The sequence below is a fragment of the Gorilla gorilla genome, chromosome 8 (assembly GCF_029281585.2).
Source record: "Gorilla gorilla gorilla isolate KB3781 chromosome 8, NHGRI_mGorGor1-v2.1_pri, whole genome shotgun sequence".
Classification (NCBI taxonomy): domain Eukaryota; kingdom Metazoa; phylum Chordata; class Mammalia; order Primates; family Hominidae; genus Gorilla; species Gorilla gorilla.
The window spans coordinates 109,533,014-109,553,894 of record NC_073232.2 but is presented as its reverse complement, the minus strand read 5'-3'; the positions used below and the strand labels follow the sequence as shown (position 1 = coordinate 109,553,894).

General features: G+C 40.4%; 1 protein-coding gene and 1 long non-coding RNA gene across 7 annotated transcripts in view; one reads left to right on the top strand and one right to left on the bottom strand.

Annotated features, from left to right (window-relative positions):
- ARHGAP19 (Rho GTPase activating protein 19) overlaps positions 1-20,881 on the top strand; it is a 66,648-nt gene that overhangs the window by 16,708 nt on the left and 29,059 nt on the right. For 3 of the 6 annotated variants that reach the window (XM_019035191.4, XM_004049876.5, XM_055352625.2), the window contains exons 2-6: positions 7,403-7,668; positions 8,624-8,704; positions 10,196-10,405; positions 14,187-14,413; positions 17,409-17,495. In XM_019035191.4, the coding sequence (XP_018890736.2) occupies positions 7,403-7,668; positions 8,624-8,704; positions 10,196-10,405; positions 14,187-14,413; positions 17,409-17,495 (871 nt within the window). Of the gene's footprint in view, positions 1-2,792; positions 2,889-7,402; positions 7,669-8,623; positions 8,705-10,195; positions 10,406-14,186; positions 14,414-17,408; positions 17,496-20,881 lie in introns of those variants that run through there. The other 3 variants (XM_019035192.4, XM_055352629.2, XM_055352627.2) reach the window with 2 other exon arrangements.
- The window catches only part of LOC129524966 (uncharacterized), a 40,187-nt gene continuing 33,495 nt past the window's right edge, over positions 14,190-20,881 (bottom strand). The window contains exon 4 of the long non-coding RNA XR_008668959.2: positions 14,190-14,320. This is a non-coding gene — a long non-coding RNA (uncharacterized lncRNA). The remainder of the gene's footprint in view (positions 14,321-20,881) is intronic.

The following is a 20,881-nucleotide window of genomic DNA, read 5'->3' as shown; positions in this document are numbered from 1 at the left end:
AAAAAAAAAAGAGAGCAGAAATTAATGAAATAGGCTGGGCATGGTGGCTCATGCCTATAATTCCAGCATTTTGGGAGGCTGAGGTGGATGGATCACCTGAGGTCAGGAGTTCGAGACCAGCCTGGCCAACATGATGAAACCCTGCCTTTACTAAAAATACAAAAATTAGCTGGGTGTGGTGGTGTGTGCCTGTAATTCCAGCTACTGGGGAGGCTGAGGCACGAGAATTGCTTGAATCTGGGGGGTGGAGGTTGCAGTGAGCCAAGACTGTGCCATTGCACTCCAGCCTGGAAGACAGAGCAAGACTTCATCTCAAAGAGAAAAAAAAAGAAACTAGTGAAATAAACAACAAACAGGCTGGGCGCTGTGGCTCACGCCTGTAATCCCAGCACTTTGGGAGGCTGAGGCGGGCGGATCACAAGGTCAGGAGATCGAGACCATCCTGGCTAACACGGTGAAACCCCGTCTCCACTAAAAATACAAAAAATTAGCCGGGCGTGGTGGCGGGCGCCTGTAGTCCCAGCTACTTGGGAGGCTGAGGCAGGAGAATGGTGTAAACTCAGGAGGCCGAGCTTGCAGTGAGCCGAGATCGTGCCACTGCACTCCAGCCTGGGCGACAGAGCGAGACTCCATCTCAAAAAAAAAAAAAAAAACAAACATAATCAATAGAGAGGTTCAACAAAGCTAGAAGTTGGAACCTTGACAAAGCTAATTACATTGAAAAAAAATTACCAATATCAGGAACAAAGAGGAGGACATTACTATGGAACGTAGAGACATTAAAAAAGATAAGAGGATATTATATACAAATTTATACCAATAAAGTTTGAAGGTTTATGTGAAATAGACAAATTCCTTGAAATCTACAACTTAACAAAATTAACACAAGAGGTAAAGGAAAATGTGAATAGTCCCATAACACAAAATAAGTGGAATGTGTAACGAAAAACTTTTTCACAAAGAAAATTCTAGGTTCAGATGGCTTCATCCGCCAATTCTGTCACATATTTAAAGAAGAAATAACACTAATCTCACATAAATTTTTTCAGAAAATAGAAAAATAAGACATATTGGCCAGGCGTGGTGGCTCATGCTTGTGGGAGGCCAGGGCGGGCAGATTGCCTGAGCTCAGGAGTTCGAGACCAGCCTGGGCAACACGATGAAATCCCATCTCTACTAAAATACAAAAAAATTAGATGGGTGGGGTGGTGTGTGCCTAGTCCCAGCTACTCAGGAGGCTGAGGCAGGAGAATTGCTTGAACCTGGGAGGTGGAAGTTGCAGTTAGCTGAGATCGTGCCACTGCACTCCAGTTCGGGCGACAGAGTGAGACTCTGTCTGGAAAAAAAAAAAAAAAAAAAGACATATTTCCCACCTAAGTGTATAAGGCTAGAACAACCTTGATATAAAACCTAATGAAGACATTACAAGAAAGGAAAATTTAAGACCAATCTCACTTATGAATGAATGGGAAATCTAGACTATTAGCAAACCAAATTCAGCAACATGTAAAAATGATAATACATCATAACAAAGTTGAGTTATTTGAGAAATGCAAGGTTGGTTTAACAATAGAAAATCTGTATTATTTACCATAAAGGAGAAAAATTATACGATCATCAATAGAGGCACAAAAATTTTTGATAAGTATTTGATAAAATTAAACACCAATACACAATTTTAAATAAGTAAATATATAAATAAATATATATATATATCTCCTCTGGAAGGCAGAGGCTGCAGTGAGCCAAGATTGTGCCACTACACTGCAGCCTGGGTGACAAGAGTGAGACTCCGTCTAAAATAAATAAATAAATAAATAACATAGCAAACTGAGAATAAAAATATACCACCTGAGTTTGATTTTGCTAAGTGATGAGTAGGGAAAGATACTATTTTTAAATTTGCTTTATTCTGATAACTTGTAAAGTTGAGATTCTTTTTATGTTTATTAGTCATTAGGTCCTCTCCTCTGCATTACTGATCATGTCATTTGACTAATTTTCTATTGAGTCAAGTGTCTTTTCCTTATTAATTTTTTGGCTTACTGATAAATTCTGAATACTGATCCTTGGTTATATGCATAGCAAACATGTTTTTTTCAGTCTGTGGCTTGTCTTATATTTTATTATTACTTTTAAAGTTTTAGATTTATCTATTTATTTATTTATTATGAATGGATAGTACATTCAAATGAATATAAAATCCAGAAAATACAAAAGAGCATACAGTGAAAACTTTCTCTCCCACTCTTCTTCCCCTTTTATCCATTTCTCTTTAGAGGCATTGTGACTTCATTTTTAAGAAATTTAGTGTGTAATGTCATTTGTTATACAGAAAAATTTAATGTAGTTAAATTTATGATTCTTTGGGGATTGTGCTTTTTATGTCTTGTTTAAGAAACTCTTTCTCTGTTGCATTAATTTATTCTATATTGTTTTTTAATGTTTTTAAATTTGGCTTTTCATATTTAGATCTTTACTTTGTTTGGAATTTATTTTTTGTCTGTGATGTGAGGTAGGGATCACCCCTCCCCCATATTGTAAAACTACCTGTTATATGCTTTTACATTTGTAACTGTTTCATCTAGTATAACTTAAGTGGTGATGGGAGTCTGCTTTTGAGCTTCATCTGTGCATTGGCAAATACAGTTAATTAACTGGTCTAGTTTTTTATCTCTATTTTCCTACTTGCAGATGAGTGCTCAGAGTCCTAAGTACTGCCTTTCAGGCCCCATAATGTGCCCTTGTATCCTCTAACATGTCTGGAATTTGCGTAGGCTGTGCTGGTGCAGGGAAAGGAGAGTTTCTTTGTCACAACAAACAAGGGGAAAGCTTTCTTCCTGTCTCTTCGATTTACCAATGCCTCATCAGAAACTTTCAGCACTTATGTAAGAAATGTATTTATTTTCTTGAACTTTAGTATATTTAGTTTGTTTTACAGTGTTGTAGAGTAGAAAGTTGTTTTTGCTTAAATATAGTAGTTTTTTCTTTAGTCCTATAAATTTCTTAAGTTTTTAAATATGTTTCTTGATATTTTTAGCTTTATATTGTGGTGTTGTGTATTCTTTGGAAAGGGATTAGTGGGCTTTGTGATATGGGAATAACTTTAAGAAAAATAACCTGCTGTAACTCTTTTCCATCTTTCACCTTCCATTTGATTTCTCTTTTAACTATTTCCATCTCTTAGATATTGTTTTACCAGGTGGTCCACACAGAAAAAGTGAGAAAAGAAAAGTAGGGGAAAAGAAAAGAACTAGCTTAAGGAAATTAAAGTGTGACATAACAAGAAAGAATGAACATGGGAAGAAAGGGGAGAAAAAACAGAGGGGAAAAGAAACTGAGATTGTTTACATGTTACTTATGTGTTAGGAGATCCAAGGTATCTTTTTTTTTCTTGTATTCCTTATAAGTAGTAGGAGCAGTCTTGAACCTGTTTATTCTTCTACCTGTTTGTGCTGTTTAGGAGGGAGTAGTTTTGGGGATGATGTCCAAGTAGGAAGGATTCTATTGAAAAATGATACATGTTGCTTCTAGTTTCTTTCTCACTTGTGTACAATATTTGATCCAGTTTAGTGCTGGAAGGGTCAACTGTGTTGAAAGTGTTAGAATCCTGAGTTTTGCTCTGGACATTAATAAAAGTCTGTAAGTTTTAGGTATGTATGTGTTTCTGTTTCAGGAATATAATGGTTGCTATTAATACACATTTTTATGTTAATGCTAATTTGATCTGAATCAGTTATTGAGAATTAAAAGGGATGTGAATTCCAGAAAATGATTAGTTTAGACTCAATAAATTATAAGACTTTTTTTGGTGCTACGCATTTTATGATTTTTCTGGCCCTCCTGATAGGGTAGTAATTTCTCATTGGCAGTGATTATAAACAATAGTCTTATATTGACCCTTGCTTCTTGACTGAAATAAGCTGATGTTAAAAAAAGAGGCTCTTGTCAATGATTTAAGATGAAGTTGCTTCTAATTCTAATTGGCTTTTATTTATCATCATTGGCATTTGAACAGGAAAAATAACCTAGTGTGTAAAAAGGTTGAAGAGAGAAGCATTTTAAATTCTAGTTTTTTAAGTTACTTCTTGGCTTGAGGACATACATTCCTAGTTTTTAATTTTTATGCTATTTCTGATAATACATTGTCATTTCAGAGAAAAGAAGGAATCTCCTAGCCACCAGCTGAAGATGTGGGCTATTGATTAAATCATGTAATAAGTTTTCAAGGAAATAGAGACGAATTTTGAAGTTTACCCATGCCTTGTTTTCACTATACTGTTATTAACAACTATCCATGTAGTATTGACAATGTCCTTTGTAGTTTAGTTATATTTAATATTTAGAAGTGCCATGATTTTTCCTGGAACAGGACTTTGGTGCCTAGGGTATAATGGACCACTTTTAAGTTGTGATTGCTTTTACTGTGGGTATGTTTGTATGAGTCAGGTGAATTTCAATTCTACCCGACTGAGATATGATAACTTGTCCTTTCTAGCTTATGTGTTATGACCATTTGTTGGTTATATAATAGATGACTGTTTATGTAATAAAGATTAGAACAAGCCATTAGAATTTATTGTTAATGGATACAAACTATGTGTCTGCTCTAAGAGTTTCAATTATACAGTTCTTAAATATAACAACACATTAGAAGTAAAAAGGGGTTGATATGGTTTGGCTATGTCCCCACACAAATCTCTTCTTGAATTCTAGCTCCCATAATCCCCATGGTTGTGGGAGGAGCCCAGTGGGAGGTAATTGAATCATGGGGGCAGGTTTTTCCTGTGCTGTTCTCTTGACAGTGAATAAGTCTCACAAGAGCTGATGTTTTTATAAAGGGCAGTTCCCCTGCACACGCTCTCTTGCCTGCTGCCACGTAAGACATACCTTTGTTCCCCCTTCGCCTTCCAGCATGATTGTGAGGCCTCCCTAGCCATGTGGAACTGTGAGTCCGTTAAACCTCTCTTTCCTTTGTAAATTACCAAGTCTCTGGTATGTCTCTATTAACAGCGTGAGAACAGACTAATACAGTAAATTGGTACCAGTAGAGCTGGGTACTACTGTAAGGATACCTGAAAATGTGGAAGCGACTTTTGAACTGAGTAACAGGCAGAGTTTGGAACAGTTTAGAGGACTCAGAAGACAGGGAAACGTGGGAAAGTTTGGAACTTCCTAGAGATTATGTAAGGCTCAGAATACAGGAAGATGTGGGAAAGTTTTGAACTTCCTAGAGACTTGTTGAATAGCTTTGACCAAAATGCTGATAGTGATATGGACAGTGAAGTCCAGACTGAGGTGGTCTCAGATGGAGATGAGGAACTTGTTGGGAACTTATATAAAGGTCACTCTTGCTATGCAAAGAGACTGGTGGCATTTTGCCCCTGCCCTAGAGATCTGTGGAACTTTGAACTTGAGAGAGATGATTTAGGTGGAAGAAATTTCTAAGTGGCAAAGTGTTCAAGAGGAAGCAGAGCATAAAAGTTTGAAAAATTTGCAGCCTGACAATGCAGTAGAAAAGAAAGACTCATTTTCTGCAGAGAAATTCAAGCTGACAGCAGAAATTTGCGTAGATAAGGAGGAGCCAAATGCTAATTTCCAAGACAATGGGGAAAATGTCTCCAGGGCACGCCAGAGACCTTTGTAGCAGTACCTCCCATCACAGGCCTGGAGGCCTACAAGGAAAAATGATATTGTGAGCTGGGCCCAGGGCCTTGCTGCTTTGCGCAGTCCCTGGACTTGGTGCCCTGGGTCCCAGCTATGGCTAAAAGGGGACTGTGTAGCTCAGGCCATTGCTTCACAGGGTGCAAGCCCCAAGCCTTGGCAGCTTACATGTGGTTTTGGGCCTGCGGGTGCACAGAAGTCAAGAATTGAGGTTTGGGAACCTCAGCCTAGATTTCAGAGGATGTATGGAAATGCCTCAAGGCAGAGGTGTGCTGCAGGGATGGAGCCCTCATGGAGAACCTCTGCTAGGGCAGTTCAGAAGAAGGGAAATGTGGGATGGGAGCCCCCATACAGAGTCCCCACTGGGGCACTGCCTAGTGGAGTTGTGAGAAGAGGGCCACCATCCTCCAGATCCCAGAACTGTAGATCCACTGACAGCTTGCACTGCAGTGGAAAAGCTGCAAACACTCAATGCCAGCCTGTGAAAGCAACCAGGAATGGGGATGTATCCAGCAAAGCCACAGGGGCAGAGCTGCCCAAGACCATGAGAACCCACCTCTTGCATCATCGTGACCTGGATGTGAGATGTGGAGTCAAAGGAGATTATTTCAGAGCTGTAAGATTTAATTACTGCCTTGTTGGATTTCAGACTTGCATGGGGTCTGTAGCCCTTTGTTTTGGCCAATTTCTCCCATTTGGAATGGGTGTATTTACCCAATGCCTGTACCCTCATTGTACCTAGGAAGTAACTAACTTGCTTTTGATTTTGCAGGCTCATAGGCAGAAGGGACTTGCCTTGTCCCTGATGAGACTTTGGGCTGTGGACTTTTGAGTTAATGCTGAAATAAGTTAAGACTTTGGGGGACTGTTGGGGAGGTATAATTGATTTTGAAATGTGAGGACATGAGATTTGGGAGGGGCCAGGGCAGAATGATGTGGTTTGGCTGTGTCCCCACCCAAATCTCATTTTGAATTGTAGCTCCCATAATCCCCACATGTCATGAGAGGAACTCGGTGGAAGGTAATTGAATCATGAGGTGGTTTTTTCCCCGCATGAATGAGTCTCATGAGATCTGATGGTTTTATAAAGGGCAGTTACCCTTCACACACTCTCTTGCCTGCTGCCATGTAAGATGTGCCTTTGTTCCTCTTTCACCTTCTGCCATGATTGTGAGGCCTCCCCAGTCATGTGGAACTGTGAGTCCATTAAAGCTCTTTTTCTTTATAAATTACCCAGTCTTGGGTATTTCTTCATAGCAGTATGAAAATGGACTAATACAGGGGTATAGTAGGCATCGGGAAACAAAGAACAGGGAAGAAAATATTTCTGAGATTCAAAGGAGCTTTGCCAGGAGTATAGCCCGATGTAATGTAAGAGTGGAGAACCAGCTAAGATCAGGAGCCCTAGAGAGAAGAACCTGTCTGAACAGAGGTTGGACTTAGATGATGATGGATGGGTCAGAGGCATCCAGAATTGAAGGATTTTAAAGTAAAACCTATTTGTGGACATGGGAAAAGCTGAATTAATTACTGTTTTATGTACCTGTAAATGCCTTCCCTTCTGTGAGGCTTTGTGGTTATAAGGAACAGTGTTCAATGGCATCTGGCTCAGTTAAAGGAAGCTGACTATAAGGAAACCTCTGCCTTTGCGTGGAGTCAGGACCAAATAACCCAATGAGCAGTGCATAAGAAACATAAAAAAATGATGTCCCGAAAGATTTTCTTCTGTGTTTTTCAGTGATGCCATCTGCAGTTTTGTGATCTGCAATGATTCTTCCCTTCGAGGTCAGCCCATTATCTTTAATCCTGACTTTTTTGTGGAGAAACTCCGACATGAGAAACCTGAGGTTTTCACTGAGTTGGTGGTCAGCAATATCACAAGGCTCATCGATTTACCTGGAACTGAGTTGGCTCAGCTGATGGGGGAAGTGGACCTTAAGTTGCCTGGCGGGGCCGGCCCAGCATCAGGATTCTTCCGGTCTCTCATGTCTCTCAAGCGAAAGGGTAGGAGATGTGTTTGTGAAGGGTGGGCCGGCCTCAGCTGCTCCCTGGGCTTCTCTCTCAACATCTACACATTCACCGAAGAGTTGCTATTAACTTAAAGCATATTTTTGGCCATTTTTTCAGTTTTTATAAGTAGTAACACCTTAAGTAATAGTAATACAAATTATAAAAACTGTCTAGATAAATAAATAATTAAACTAAAGCAAATATTTTCAGTCCCTGAGAGATGACATGATTAACTTAGGTAGTCATCAGGGGCGTCTTGATTTTCATGCCCTATTAATATGTGAAAATAATCTTTAAAAACCAAAGTTACATAGCTAGAGACTATAGAACAGAATGCTTGAATTTTCTTTTTTTTAAGGGATGGGGTCCCACTTTGTTGCCGATGCTGGAGTGCAGTGGTGTCATCATAGCTCACTGCAGCCTTGAATTCCTGAGCTCAAACTATCCTTCTGTCTCAGCCTCCCACTAGCTGGGACTACAGGTGCATGACACCATGCCTGACTGTTTTCTATTTTTTGTAGAGATGGGGTCTCACTATGTTGCCCAGGCTGGTCTCAAACTCCTGGCCTCAAGCAGTCCTCCCACCTCAGCCTCCCAAAGCGCTGGGATTACAGGTGTGAGCCACCATGCCTGGCCTTCTGTTTGTTTGTTAAATTAAATACTAACACGCTAGATATCTCCTTACTTACTAGATATATGCTTCTTACTTGAATAAGAAGATGGTCTTTCCCTTCAGGGAACCTACAGTCTAATATTGAACTTAGAGAGAGCTGATTGAGAGTTGTCCTGCTCGCGTTTTCTGGTGCACTTCCAGTTCTAAGGTTTTTGTTTACTGACCATGTGAAAATGCTTGCTGAATTGTAAAATAGGATGCTTGAGTGGTTTTAGGTATGATGATTTTGTACTATTTATGTGAAATATAGCCCTGTCATATCATATGGTTTTTCAGAAAAAGGAGTGATATTTGGGTCCCCACTGACGGAGGAAGGCATTGCCCAGATATACCAACTGATTGAGTATCTACACAAAAGTAAGACTACTTGAAATTTTATCATTCTTTGTTTAATGAAGAATTCTGTTTTCTGTTGAGAGCTAACTGCCTTGAGTTAGTAGGTGCCAATTAACCATCAACAAAGGAACTAACCAGTGTTAATTTTGGGTGGCATGTTTTTAAATATATTTCCTTTTAAATTTCATCTCATATATTCATTTGTTTTATACTCTCAAAGTGTATATAAATTAGACCGTGTCTATGAAGTCACATTTACCTCTTGCCTCAGAGAGATACTTCTGGAAAAATACGTTGTCCCTGAAGAATTGTTGCATTTATTTAAGAGAGCATGGTACCTTTTTTCTTCAGAATTCTATGGTTAAAACACACTCTTTACTTTTTTTTTTTTTTTTGAGACAAGGTCTCGTTCTGTCACCCAGGCTGGGGTGCAGTGGTGTGATCTTGGCTCACTGCAGCCTTGACCTCAGGTGATTCTCCCACCTTGGCCTCCCTAGTAACTGGGATCACAAGCTTGCACCACCACACCCGGCTACTTTTTGTAGTTTTTTGTAGAGATGGGGTTTTGCCATATTGCCTAGGCTTGTCTTGAACTACTGTGCTCAAGTGATTCACCCGCCTAGGCCTCCCAAAGTGCTGAGATTATAGGCATGAGCCATTGAGCCTGGCCTAGGGACGAATAGTTTAGTTGGGATGACCCTAAAGCTTCTGGGAATCTCTTAGGAATTTGACACATTAGAGTTCTAATTCCTGGAGCAGTGCAGAGACTCTGGATTCATTCTGGGCTGGGAAAACAGTTTACAAGCGCCACAAACATCCACAGATGTATGTAGCCCCTCCAAACGAAGTCTGGGATAAACAAGAAGAGGTCTTTTTTTTTTGGGACGGAGTCTCGCTCTATCGCCCAGGCTGGAGTGCAGTGGCATGATCTTGGCTCACTGCAAGCTCCGCCTCCCGGGTTCACACCATTCTCCTGCCTCAGCCTCCCGAGTAGCTGGGACTACAGGCGCCCGCCACCGCTCCCGGCTAATTTTTTGTATTTTTAGTAGAGACGGGGTTTCACGTGTTAGCCAGGATGGTCTCGATCTCCTGACCTTGTGATCCGCCCGTCTCGGCCTCCCAAAGTTCTGGGATTACAGGCGTAAGCCACCGCGCCCGGCCCAAGAAGAGGTCTTTAGGGAGATTTGGCTTTTTTAAAGTTTATTTTTCAAGCTATTCCTGACCGTTGATTGGGTTAAATTCAGATTGTCTATCCATACCTCAGGAGGTTGAATGACTCCCAGGAGGACTACCTTTTAGTTTGGAAGATCTCCAAATGCTCAGGGACATTCAGATATGTCTCCTCAGGAGGTCAATAGGTTCTAAACTACCCTGGTGAAAAAAGGCAAAAACTTACTTGAAAGGCTTTGTGAAGGGTCTTTTAAGTGTAAAGTAGTCTTTAGACCATATATTTTAATAATAATCTTTCTGCTTCCTTTTTGCCTGTCCTCTGCTTTGTTTTATGCTAAACAGACTTGCGAGTAGAGGGTTTGTTTAGAGTACCGGGTAATAGTGTCCGACAGCAGATTTTAAGGGATGCTCTCAATAATGGAACTGACATTGACTTGGAATCAGGGGAATTTCACTCAAATGATGTTGCCACTTTGCTGAAGATGTTTCTAGGAGAGTTGCCGGAGCCTCTGCTGACACATAAACACTTCAATGCTCACCTCAAAATCGCTGGTGAGTATAGGAAGTAAGAAGGAGATGTAAATACATTTCTTTCAATTTAGTAAAGTTCCTAGGAAATTTCTGTTGCTTGTGACCCACAGAAATACTTCTATTAATATTGGCTAAGATTTCGTGATGTTGCTGGACTTCTCTGGGTACTCATAGGTATTGGCTGGTTAAGTTTAATTTTAATTGAATGGCTTTCTTGATAAATAAGCTTTGTATTGAGATAAGGAGCTGGTAGTAAGATGTCGTCTGAGTTTTATTTATTTTTGAATCTCTGATAGATCCTCGAGTAGTGTGTTGAACATTTTAGTTGGAGACATGATCTCACTCTGTCACTTAGGCTGGAGTGCAGTGGTGCAACCTTGGCTCACTGCAGCCTTGCTCTCCCGGGCTCAGGTGAGCCTCCCACCTAAGCCTCCCAAGTAGCTGGGACTATAGGTGTGCGGCACCACGCCTGGCAAATTTTTTTGTAGTTTTTGTAGACATGGGGTTTCGCCATGTTGCCCAGACTCAAACTCCTGGGCCAAAGCCATCTGCCCACCTTGGCCTCCTGAAGTACTGGGATTATAGGCATGAACCACTGTGCCCAACCCGTTTTAGTTGCTTAATAAATGTATGCTTTTCATTGGATTGATTCATATATTTCAGATGTTTATAGGTTCGGTATTTTTGCCTTGGTTTGGGGTTTTTGCTCAGTATTTCTATGCCTCAGTTGAGGACATCTCTACTCTTGGAAATTTTGTTTGTTTGTTTTGAGACTGAGTCTCGCTCTGTCACTAGGCTGGAGCGCAATGGTGCAATCTCGGCTCACTGCAACCTCCGCCTCCCGGGTTCAAGTGATTGTCCTGCCTCAGCCTCCCGAGTAGCTGGGACTACACGCACACGCTACCACGCCTAGCTAATTTTTGTATTTTTAGTAGAGACGGGATTTCACCATGTTGGCCAGGCTGGTCTCGAACTTCTGATCTTGTGATCTGCCTGCCTCGGCCTCCCAAAGTGCTGGGATTACAGACGTGAGCCACTGTGCCCAGCCAAGGAAATTTATTTTTTTAAAAAATTATTATTTGTTTTCTGAATAGAAACACATAGTTCAAAATTCAGATGATTCAAATAATATACAGTAAAAACCTTCTCTCCTACACTTGTTCCCCAACACCCAGTTCACCCAGTCCCCAACACCAGTAACACTGTTTAGTGTTACTGATTTAAAAAAAAAAATTTTTTTTTTTTAAAAGAAAGCCTGTTCCCCAGGCTGGTCTCAAACTCCTGGCTTCAAGTGATCCTCCCTCCTCAGTCTCCCAAAGTGCTAGGATTGCAGGCATGAGCCGCAGACCCCAGACCAGTGTTACTGATTTCTAAAGTATCCTTCCAGAGATATTTTGTGTACTTCCAAACAAATGAATATATTCCTTTTCTCCTATTTTTATGTAATAGGTTACACACATGGTTCTGTGGTTTGCTTTTTTCACTTACTGTATCTTGGAGAATGTTCCATTTTCAGCTCATAAATAGTTTCTTCATACTGCTTTATACCCATGTGGTAGGGAATTCATTCTTAAATTGCACGTCTGTTATGCTGCTATGGGCTTTAAGTGTTCACAGCATCAATATCCATTACTGCAGTTGCTTAGTTTCCTGCCCCTGAGTATTTTTCCTGTTTCTTCTAATTATATGGAAAAGAAATAGAAGATTTTTTTCCTTTTGAATAATTTTTACTACTTAAAGAAACAAGTGTTGAATTTAAAAAATCTAATATGATTAGTTTTTTTTAGCACTTTTAGTAGCAATCCAAATGATGCAATGAGTAAATATTACTAGAATGTTATACAATTTTACAGTTATTTTGGGGAGAAATAAAGATGTTAGACCTTTGAAAAAGATTTGGAAAATATTCTTTTTACAAGTGTTAACATGAAGGATGCTTGTTTTGTTTGCTTTCCAGTTCAGTTCATTCGTTTAGTGCAATATTTGAAATCCTCCCTTCCACTACCCTGTGATTGACTGTTCTTTGAGAACATACTGAGGCGTGGCACAGTTGTAGCCTTTCATATGCCTTGCTGATAACTGGAAATAATTTTTGTTTTCAGTTTCATATTAACAGGGAACATTTTCTAGAAATGTTACCTGCCCTTCCTAAACCTGGAATTATTGAGGTTAAACAGCTTAAATAACACACTGTAATCATTTTTACATCTATGTGAGTTGTACTGAAATGGTTATTAGTGTCCTTTGAAATTCTCATTATCCAGGGGACTGTTTTCATTGATAACCTTTTTAGTCTGTTAGGGAAGAACCAATAATTCTGACTCTATTGGGAGCTGCCTGTTATAAGGAGCAGCTTGTGAATAAGGACATTCATTCTCATTTTTCATTCTCATTTTTCATTCTCATTTTTCTTTTAGCTGTAAAATATCTGAGTGGGGAAAAGTGGAGTGAGTAGCATTATCAAAGGCATGTGTGGATCTTTTTTTTTTTTTTTTTTTAATATAGAGATGGGGTTTCACCATGTTGCCCAGGCTGGTCTTGAACTCCTGGGCTCGAGTGATCTGCCCACCTTGGCCCCCCAAAGTGCTAGGGTTACAGGCATGTGCCACTGTGCCTGACTTGGATATGTGTTTATTTCTCTTGGGTATATACTGAGGAATGGAATTTCTTGGTCAAATGATAACTCTCATTTTTTGAGGAACTGCCAAAATGTTTTCTAAGTGATTATATCATTTTATATTCCCACCAGCAATATAGGAGGGTTTAATTTTCTCTGCATCTTTGCCAACATTTTTCATTGTCAATCTGTTTGTAGTTATAGCCATTGTAGTGGATATGAAGTGGTATGTCATTGTGGTTTTGATTTATAGTTTGTTTTTTTTTGTTTTGTTTTGTTTTTTTTTGAGATGGAGTCTTGCTCTGTCGCCCAGGCTGGAGTGCAGGGGCATGATCTCGGCTCACTGCAAGCTCCACCTCCCAGGTTCACGCCATTCTCCTGCCTCTGCCTCCTGAGTAGCTGGGACTACAGGCGCCCACCACCATGCCGGGCAAATTTTTTTGTATTTTTAGTAGAGACGGGTTTCACTGTGTTAGCTGGGATGGTCTCGATCTCCTGACCTTGTGATCCGCCCGCCTCGGCCTCTCAAAGTGCTGGGATTACAGGTGTGAGCCACTGTGCCCGGCCTGATTTATAGTTTCTTGATGGCTAATGATACTGAGCATACAAAGCCTTCTTGGCCACTTGTATACCTTCTGAAGGAATGTCTATTCAAATCCTATACACATTAAAAAAAATTTTGGCCGGGTGTTGTGGCTCACGCCTGTAATCCCAGCACTTTGGGAGGCTGAGGCAGGCGGATCACAAGGTCAGGAGATCGAGACCATCCTGACTAACACGGTGAAACCCCGCCTCTACTAAAAATACAAAAAATTAGCCGGGCGTGGTGGCGGGTGCCTGTAGTCCCAGCTACTCGGGAGGCTGAGGCAGGAGAATCGCTTGAACCCGGGAGGCGGAGGTTGCAATGAACTGAGATTGTGTCACTGCACTCCAGCCTGGGTGACAGAGCGAGACTCTGTCTCAAAAAAAAAAACAGAACAAAACATGTTTTTAAATCTTTTTATTGTTGAATTGCATTGACATTATTTTGTTATTATGTTTTGCTGTAATCTTTGAATTGTGTTTCTGCCTGAATCTTTTTTCCCTCTTTCTTTGATGGGAGTTGAGGGGAGGATAATGATGATAGCACTGATTTTTCTTGCTGATATTTTCTCCCCACTTTGTAAATTCTCTTTTGTCCTCAAGATTTGATGCAGTTTGATGATAAAGGAAACAAGACCAATATACCAGACAAGGACCGGCAAATTGAGGCTCTCCAGTTGCTCTTCCTCATTCTCCCTCCTCCTAATCGTAATTTGCTGAAGTTATTGCTTGATCTCCTATACCAGACAGCAAAGAAACAAGACAAGAACAAGATGTCAGCCTATAACCTTGCCCTTATGTTTGCACCCCATGTCTTGTGGCCAAAAAACGTGAGTGTTGACGGGAAGAGTAAAGATTGCTTGGTTTTCTTGGGCTGGGCCTCATTCTATGGCTGTACGTTGGTGAGATTATCAGGGGTCCAAGGTCTAGCCTTCAGCTTTATGAGGTTGGGAACTTACTTTATTAGTTCATTGAAGAGTCATCAGACCTGAGAGGGCCAATTCCTGCTAACCTCACTTATAAATCAATCTCTGGTAAACCTACATGGCATTGTATTAGTGGAAACTCTTAGTGGGAAATTATAACTACTGAATAAACTAGAATACTCATTTTGGCTGTTCATTGTGGAATCCTTAACAGGAAAGGCTTCTTGGGAAATCAAATTAGTTTCTGAAGATCAAATGTTATAAAATTAGAATAGAGCTGTGTGATCTTATGGGATAATGTCACCAAGCTTATGGATTTATAGATGAGATGACACTTGGAGCAATCCTGCCTTGTCCTGACTTTTCTATTTCCTGTAGATATGTAGTCTCCTTGCATAAAGCTGAACTTGCTTCTTCTTATGGAGACCATGGTCTTCTCAGTGACTTACAAGAGAAATAAACTCACTCTCTTTTTTTTTTTTTTAAATGCCTGAGGGATAAAAACACAGAGAAATAAATTCTCTGAAGTCTTTTTTTCTGTTTTTTTTGAAACAGGGTCTCGTTTTGTTGCCCACGCTGGAGGAGAGTAACACAATCACTGCTCACTGTAGCCTCATCTAAAGTCTTTTAAACAACTTGTTGACCTGGAGGTACATAGCTCATATTCCTGCCCACTTATAATATGGTTTTGCTGTGTGATGGAGTTGTGAGCCAGGATAGGTGGGTTGGAAGCCACACACCAGCGATGTTACCTATGTCTTTTACCTTTTTTTTTGAGACAGAGTCTTGCTCTGTTGCCTAGGCTGGAGTGCAGTGGTGCAATCTCAGCTCAGTGCAATCTCTGCCTCCCAGGTTCAAGCAATTCTCCTGCTTCAGCCTCCTGAGCAGCTGGGACTACAGGCGTGAGCCACTATTCCTGGCTAATATTTGTATTTTTGTATTTTTAGTAGAGATGGGGTTTTGCCATGTTGGCCAGGCGGGTCTCGAACTGCTGACCTCAGGTGATCCACCCGCTGCTGCCTCTCGAAGTGCTGGGATTACAGGTGTGAGCCACCGCGCCTGGCCTTTTACCTTTTATTTTTTAAACAGCTGTCTACAAGCCATTTTTTGTTTGTTTAGTCTTTTACCTTTTCTATGCGTAGGCTTTTCCTCTGTAAACTGGGCATAATACAGTAAGTCCTCAACCTGTTAACATCGTTGATAGGTTCTTGGAAACTGAAACTTTAATCAAAATAATCTATAACAAAACAAATTATTTTTCTCATCAATGTTATAATGAAAAGATGTTGAAGAAAATGATGTTATTCGAGGACCTGCTGTATGTTGGTTCACTTAACGTCATAGTTTCCAAGAACCTATTGATGCCTTAAGTGAGGACTTACTGTAATAGCTTTACTACATACCCCACAAGGCTGTTGGGAAGATAATAGAAATAGGTTATAGTAATTTATAAAAAATTTTTGGGATTATAAGAAATGAGAAAAGGAAGGTAAAGGAGAGAGATTGTGTGAAACATTTTACTTAAAAAATAACTAGTGAAAAAATAATAAAGTTCTGGGTCAGGAAGAGCCTCTGGGGGTGAGTAGGGGGAGCAGAAGACACATCAACATTCGTCCATATTAGGGAGATCAAGCCTTATAATGAAGGAATTTTAGAACCAGCTAACCAAGACTACAGAAAAGCAGTGAGCAAACTGTGGTTATAAAAAGAAGTGGTGACTTACGCCTGTAACCACAGCACTTTGGGAGGCTGAGGTAGGAGGATTGCTTGAGGACAGGAGGTTGAGACCAGCCTGGGCAACACAGTGAGACCTTGAGACCTTGTCTCTACAAAAGGAAAAGAAAAATAAGCTGGACGTGGTGGCACATGCCTATACTCCTAGCTACTTGGGAGGCTGAGGTGGGAGGATCGCTTGAGCCAAGGAGTTTGCAGCTGCAGTGAGTTATGATTGCACCACTGTACTCCAATCTGGGTAACAAAGCGAGACCCTATCTCTAAAAAAAAAAAAAAAAAAAAAAAAAAGTATTTAAAGGCAAACAGATAAAGTAACAAAGATACATGTTGAAAATGAGGGCTTTGGGATAGTAGAGTTACTGAATTACTTAAAAAAGACAGGAGAAACAAGGGAAGGGAATCAATGACAATTTTGCTGTGTTTTTTGTTTGTTTGTTTGTTTGTTTTTTTGAGACAGAGTCTTGCTTTGTCGCCCAGGCTGGAGTGCAGTGGTGCGGTCTCGGCTCACTGCAAGCTCTGCCTCCCGGGTTCACGCCATTCTCCTGCCTCAGCCTCCCGAGTAGCTGGGACTACAGGCGCCCGCCACCACGCCTGGCTAATTTTTTGTATTTTTGGTAGAGACAGTGTTTCACTGTGTTAGCCAGGATGGTCTCGATCTCCTGACCTCGTGATCTGCCCGCCTCGGCCTCCCAAAGTGCTGGGATTACAGGCATGAGCCACCGCGCCCGGTAATTTTACTGTGTTTTTAAGAAACAGATGTCACCTTTGGTATCAGTAGTGACCATTCTTTTTTGTCTTTGGAGAAACTCTAGTTTTCTAAAGAGGCAGTGGTGTCCTTGATAGCTGGAACAGATTCTGTTTTTTCTGCCCATTTTGAATCCTAGACTAGATTTTCCTTGCCAATTTTGTTTACATGTCTAATTTTCAAGCAGAATTAGGAAATGAAAATGGTTTTCAAGGATTTCCTCATCACTTCAGGGACACATTGTTTTTCTAGATTATGTCATATCCTGATGAACCAAAAAGTCTTCCCAGAATTAAACATTGTATTAGAGGCACCTAGGCTAGGGATAGAAACTTCATACATTTGAAAGAACAGGCTTATTGGTAAGTACTACTTTCTAGCTCTTAATGTCCATTGTTTGATTTCTTTTCCTCTGAATAGGTCACTGCAAATGACCTTCAGGAGAATATCACAAAGTTAAACAGTGGGATGGCTTTTATGATTAAACACTCCCAGAAACTTTTTAAGGTAGGTAAAGGATAGCATTTGGTTGGTAACAAGACAAAGAAAATGGAGCAAGGTGGGATCCTAAGTGGGGCTATAAAGATGACTAAATGAGAAAAAGGTCCTGAATGGGATTGCAAGCCAGAATGGACAGTGGCAAAACCCAGGGGGTAACAACCACTGTGGTGGAAAGGAGTAGGAATAGGAGGCTGAGTAGGGCTGGGTCCTCTGGGTAACTGACTCCACCCTCTGAGCCATTCTTCCTTTTTCACAAAGGCAGCACACGTGGCAGCTGGGTAGTTTTATCCTGCCTGCTTACTGCCAGTAGAGTTTTGGGGGTCTGCCAGTAGAATTTTGGGGGTCATTTTGTATTCTTTGGCCCTTTCAATCCAAACAGGCTGTGTTTCTGCTGACATAATTCTAAGAACTTTGTAGGTCTTCTGTGGATTTCAGTGGGATTCATTCCATTAGACAAAGGCCACATATACAAATCTTTTGAAGATAAATCTTTCCCTACCTTGGTCACCTGCTGAGAAACCTAAGGGACAGTACCTTTAAGCTTCCTAAAGGCTTTCTGGTTTAATTGAGAGGATCTGTGAGGTACACTCTTACTCTCTTGAAAGGGCCCTTTGTATGATTGAGTACTCTGACCTTTTGATGTTTCTAAGGTTTTAGCAAAAGGTAGCACAGTCACATCCTCGACCTTTTCTTTAGTGTATACTTCCTTGATAGTGAATCTCTTAATTTTAGCATCTTTTTTTTTCAGACAAGGTCTCACTCTGTCGCCCAGGCTGGAGTGCATTGGTACAGTCTTGGCTCACTGCAGCCTCAACCTTCTGGGATCAAGTGATGCTCCCGCCTCAGCCTCCCCAGTAGCTGGGACCACAGGCATACACTGCCACGCCTGGCTGATTTTTGTATTTTTTTGTAGAGACAGGGTTTCAACGTGTTGCCCAGGCTGGTCTTGAACTCCTGGGTTCAATCCTTCTGCCACAGCCTCCCAAAGTGCTGGGATTACAGGCGTGTGCCAATTTTAGCATCTTTTGCCATCTGGAGAGGCTGAAAGTTTCCAACATCATCCAATTCTGGTTTCTTTTTTTCTTGCAGTAAAATGCTTATAAAATTTGCCATCTCAACCATTTTTAAGCGTACAGTTCTGTGGCATTAAGTACATTCACGTTGTTGTGTAGCCATCATCGCCATCCATTTCCAGAACTCTTCATCTTGCAAAATTGAAACTCTGTACCCATTAAACAGTAACTCCGTATAACCCTCCTCCCATCCTTGGCAACCACCATTCTACCTTCCATCTTTATGAATTTGACTACTCTGAGTACCTCATGTAAGTGGACTCATACGGTATTTGTCTTTCTGTGACTGCCTTATTTATACTTAGCATAGTGTGCTCAAGGTTCATCCACACAGTAGCATGTGACAGGATTTCCTTCCTTTTTAAGGGTGTGTAGTATTCCACTGTGTGTATATACCACATTTTGCTTATCTGTTTGTCAGTTGATGGACATCCCTTTATATTCCAGATATCATCCTTTATCAGCTATATGGACAAATATTTTCTCCTATTCTGTGGGTTGCCTTTTTACTTTGTTGATAGTGTGTTTTGATGTGCAAATTTTAAAAAATTTTATGAAGTCTAATTTGTCAATTTTTTCTCTTGTTGCCTGTGCCTTTGGTGTCATATCCGAGAAATCACTGCCACATCCATTGTCATGAAGCTTTTGCCTTATGTTTTCTTCTAAAAGTTTTTATAGTTTTAGGTCTTATATTTATGTCTTTGACCCATTTTGAGTTAAGTTTTGTTTCTGGTGTTAGGTAAGGGTCCAACCTCATTCTTTTGCATGTGGTTATATGGTTTTCCCAGCACCATTTGTTGAAGAAACTGTCCTTTCTCCATTGGTCTTGGTCCTGTTATTGAAAAGCATTTGAATATATATGTAAGAGTTTATTTCTGGCTTTCTAGTCTATTCCATTGGTCTACTTATCTGACTTTATACCAGTACCATGGTGGTGTGATTAGTAAATGTTGTAAAGGTGTTGTGGTAAATTTTGAAATCAGGAAGCTCGAGTCCTCCAGGTTGGTTCTTCATTTTTAACATTGTTTTGGCTGTTCAAGATGCCTTGAGATTCTGTATGAATTTTAGGATGCATTTTCTATCTTTGCTGCAAAAAACCTCATTGTTATTTTGATGTTTCTAAGGTTGATAGGGATTGTATTGAATCAGTAGATTGCCTCGAGTAGTATTGACATCTTAGCAATCTTATCCAATAATATGAAAATGGGATACTTTTCCATTTATTTATGTTTTCTCTAATTCCTTTCAGCAGTATTTTATAGTTTTCATTATACAGTAGTTCCCTCTTATCCATGGGAGATATGTTCCAAAGCCCCGAGTACATGCCTGAAACTGTGGCTAGTACCAAACCCTATATGTATACTATGCACGAATTTCTTTTTTCTTCTTCACAGTTTCACAGATAGATTTATTCTTATAGTGGATCTTAGCAACCTCAGCATATGATTTTTTGGTAAACTTTTTATTGACACATAATATTTGTACATATTTATGGGGTACATAGGATATTTTGTTACTTGGATTGAATGTGCAATGATCAAGTCAGGGTATGTAGAGTATCCATCACATTGAATAGTTGTCATTTCTATGTGTTGGGGACATTTCAAGTCCCCTCTTCTAGCTATTTTGAAATATACCATACATTGTTGTTAACTATAGTCATGCTGCTTTGCTATTAAGTGTTAGAACATATTTCTTCTATCTCACTACATGTTTGTACCTATTGACCAACCGCTCTTTACCCTCACCCCTAACACCTATCCCAGCATCTGGTAACTATTCTACTCCCTACCTCCATGAGATCAATATTTTTCTTTTCTTTTCTTTTTCTCCCTCACCATGAGATGTACTTTTTTTTTTTTTTTTCTTTTTTTGAGATAGAGTTTTCACTCTGGTTACCCATGCTGAAGTGCAGTGGTGCAATCTCAGCTCACTGCAGCCTCCGTCTCCTGGGTTCAAGCGATTCTCCTGCCTCAGCCTCTCGAGTAGCTGGGATTACAGGCACGCACCACTACACTGGACTAATTTTTGTATTTTTGGTAGAGACAGGTTTTCACCATATTGGCCAGGGTGGTCTCTTAACTCCTGACCGCCCGCCTCGGCCTCCCAAAGTGCTGGGATTACAGGTGTGAGCCACCGCAGCCAACCTGAGATCCACTTTTTAGCTCCTACATATGAGTGAGAACATGTGATTATGAGTGAGAACATGTGATATCTGTCTTTCTGTGCCTGGTTAATTTCACTTAATAGCCTCCAGTTCCATCCATGTTGCTGCAAATTGACAGGATTTCATTCTTTTTTTATGGCGGAATAGTATTC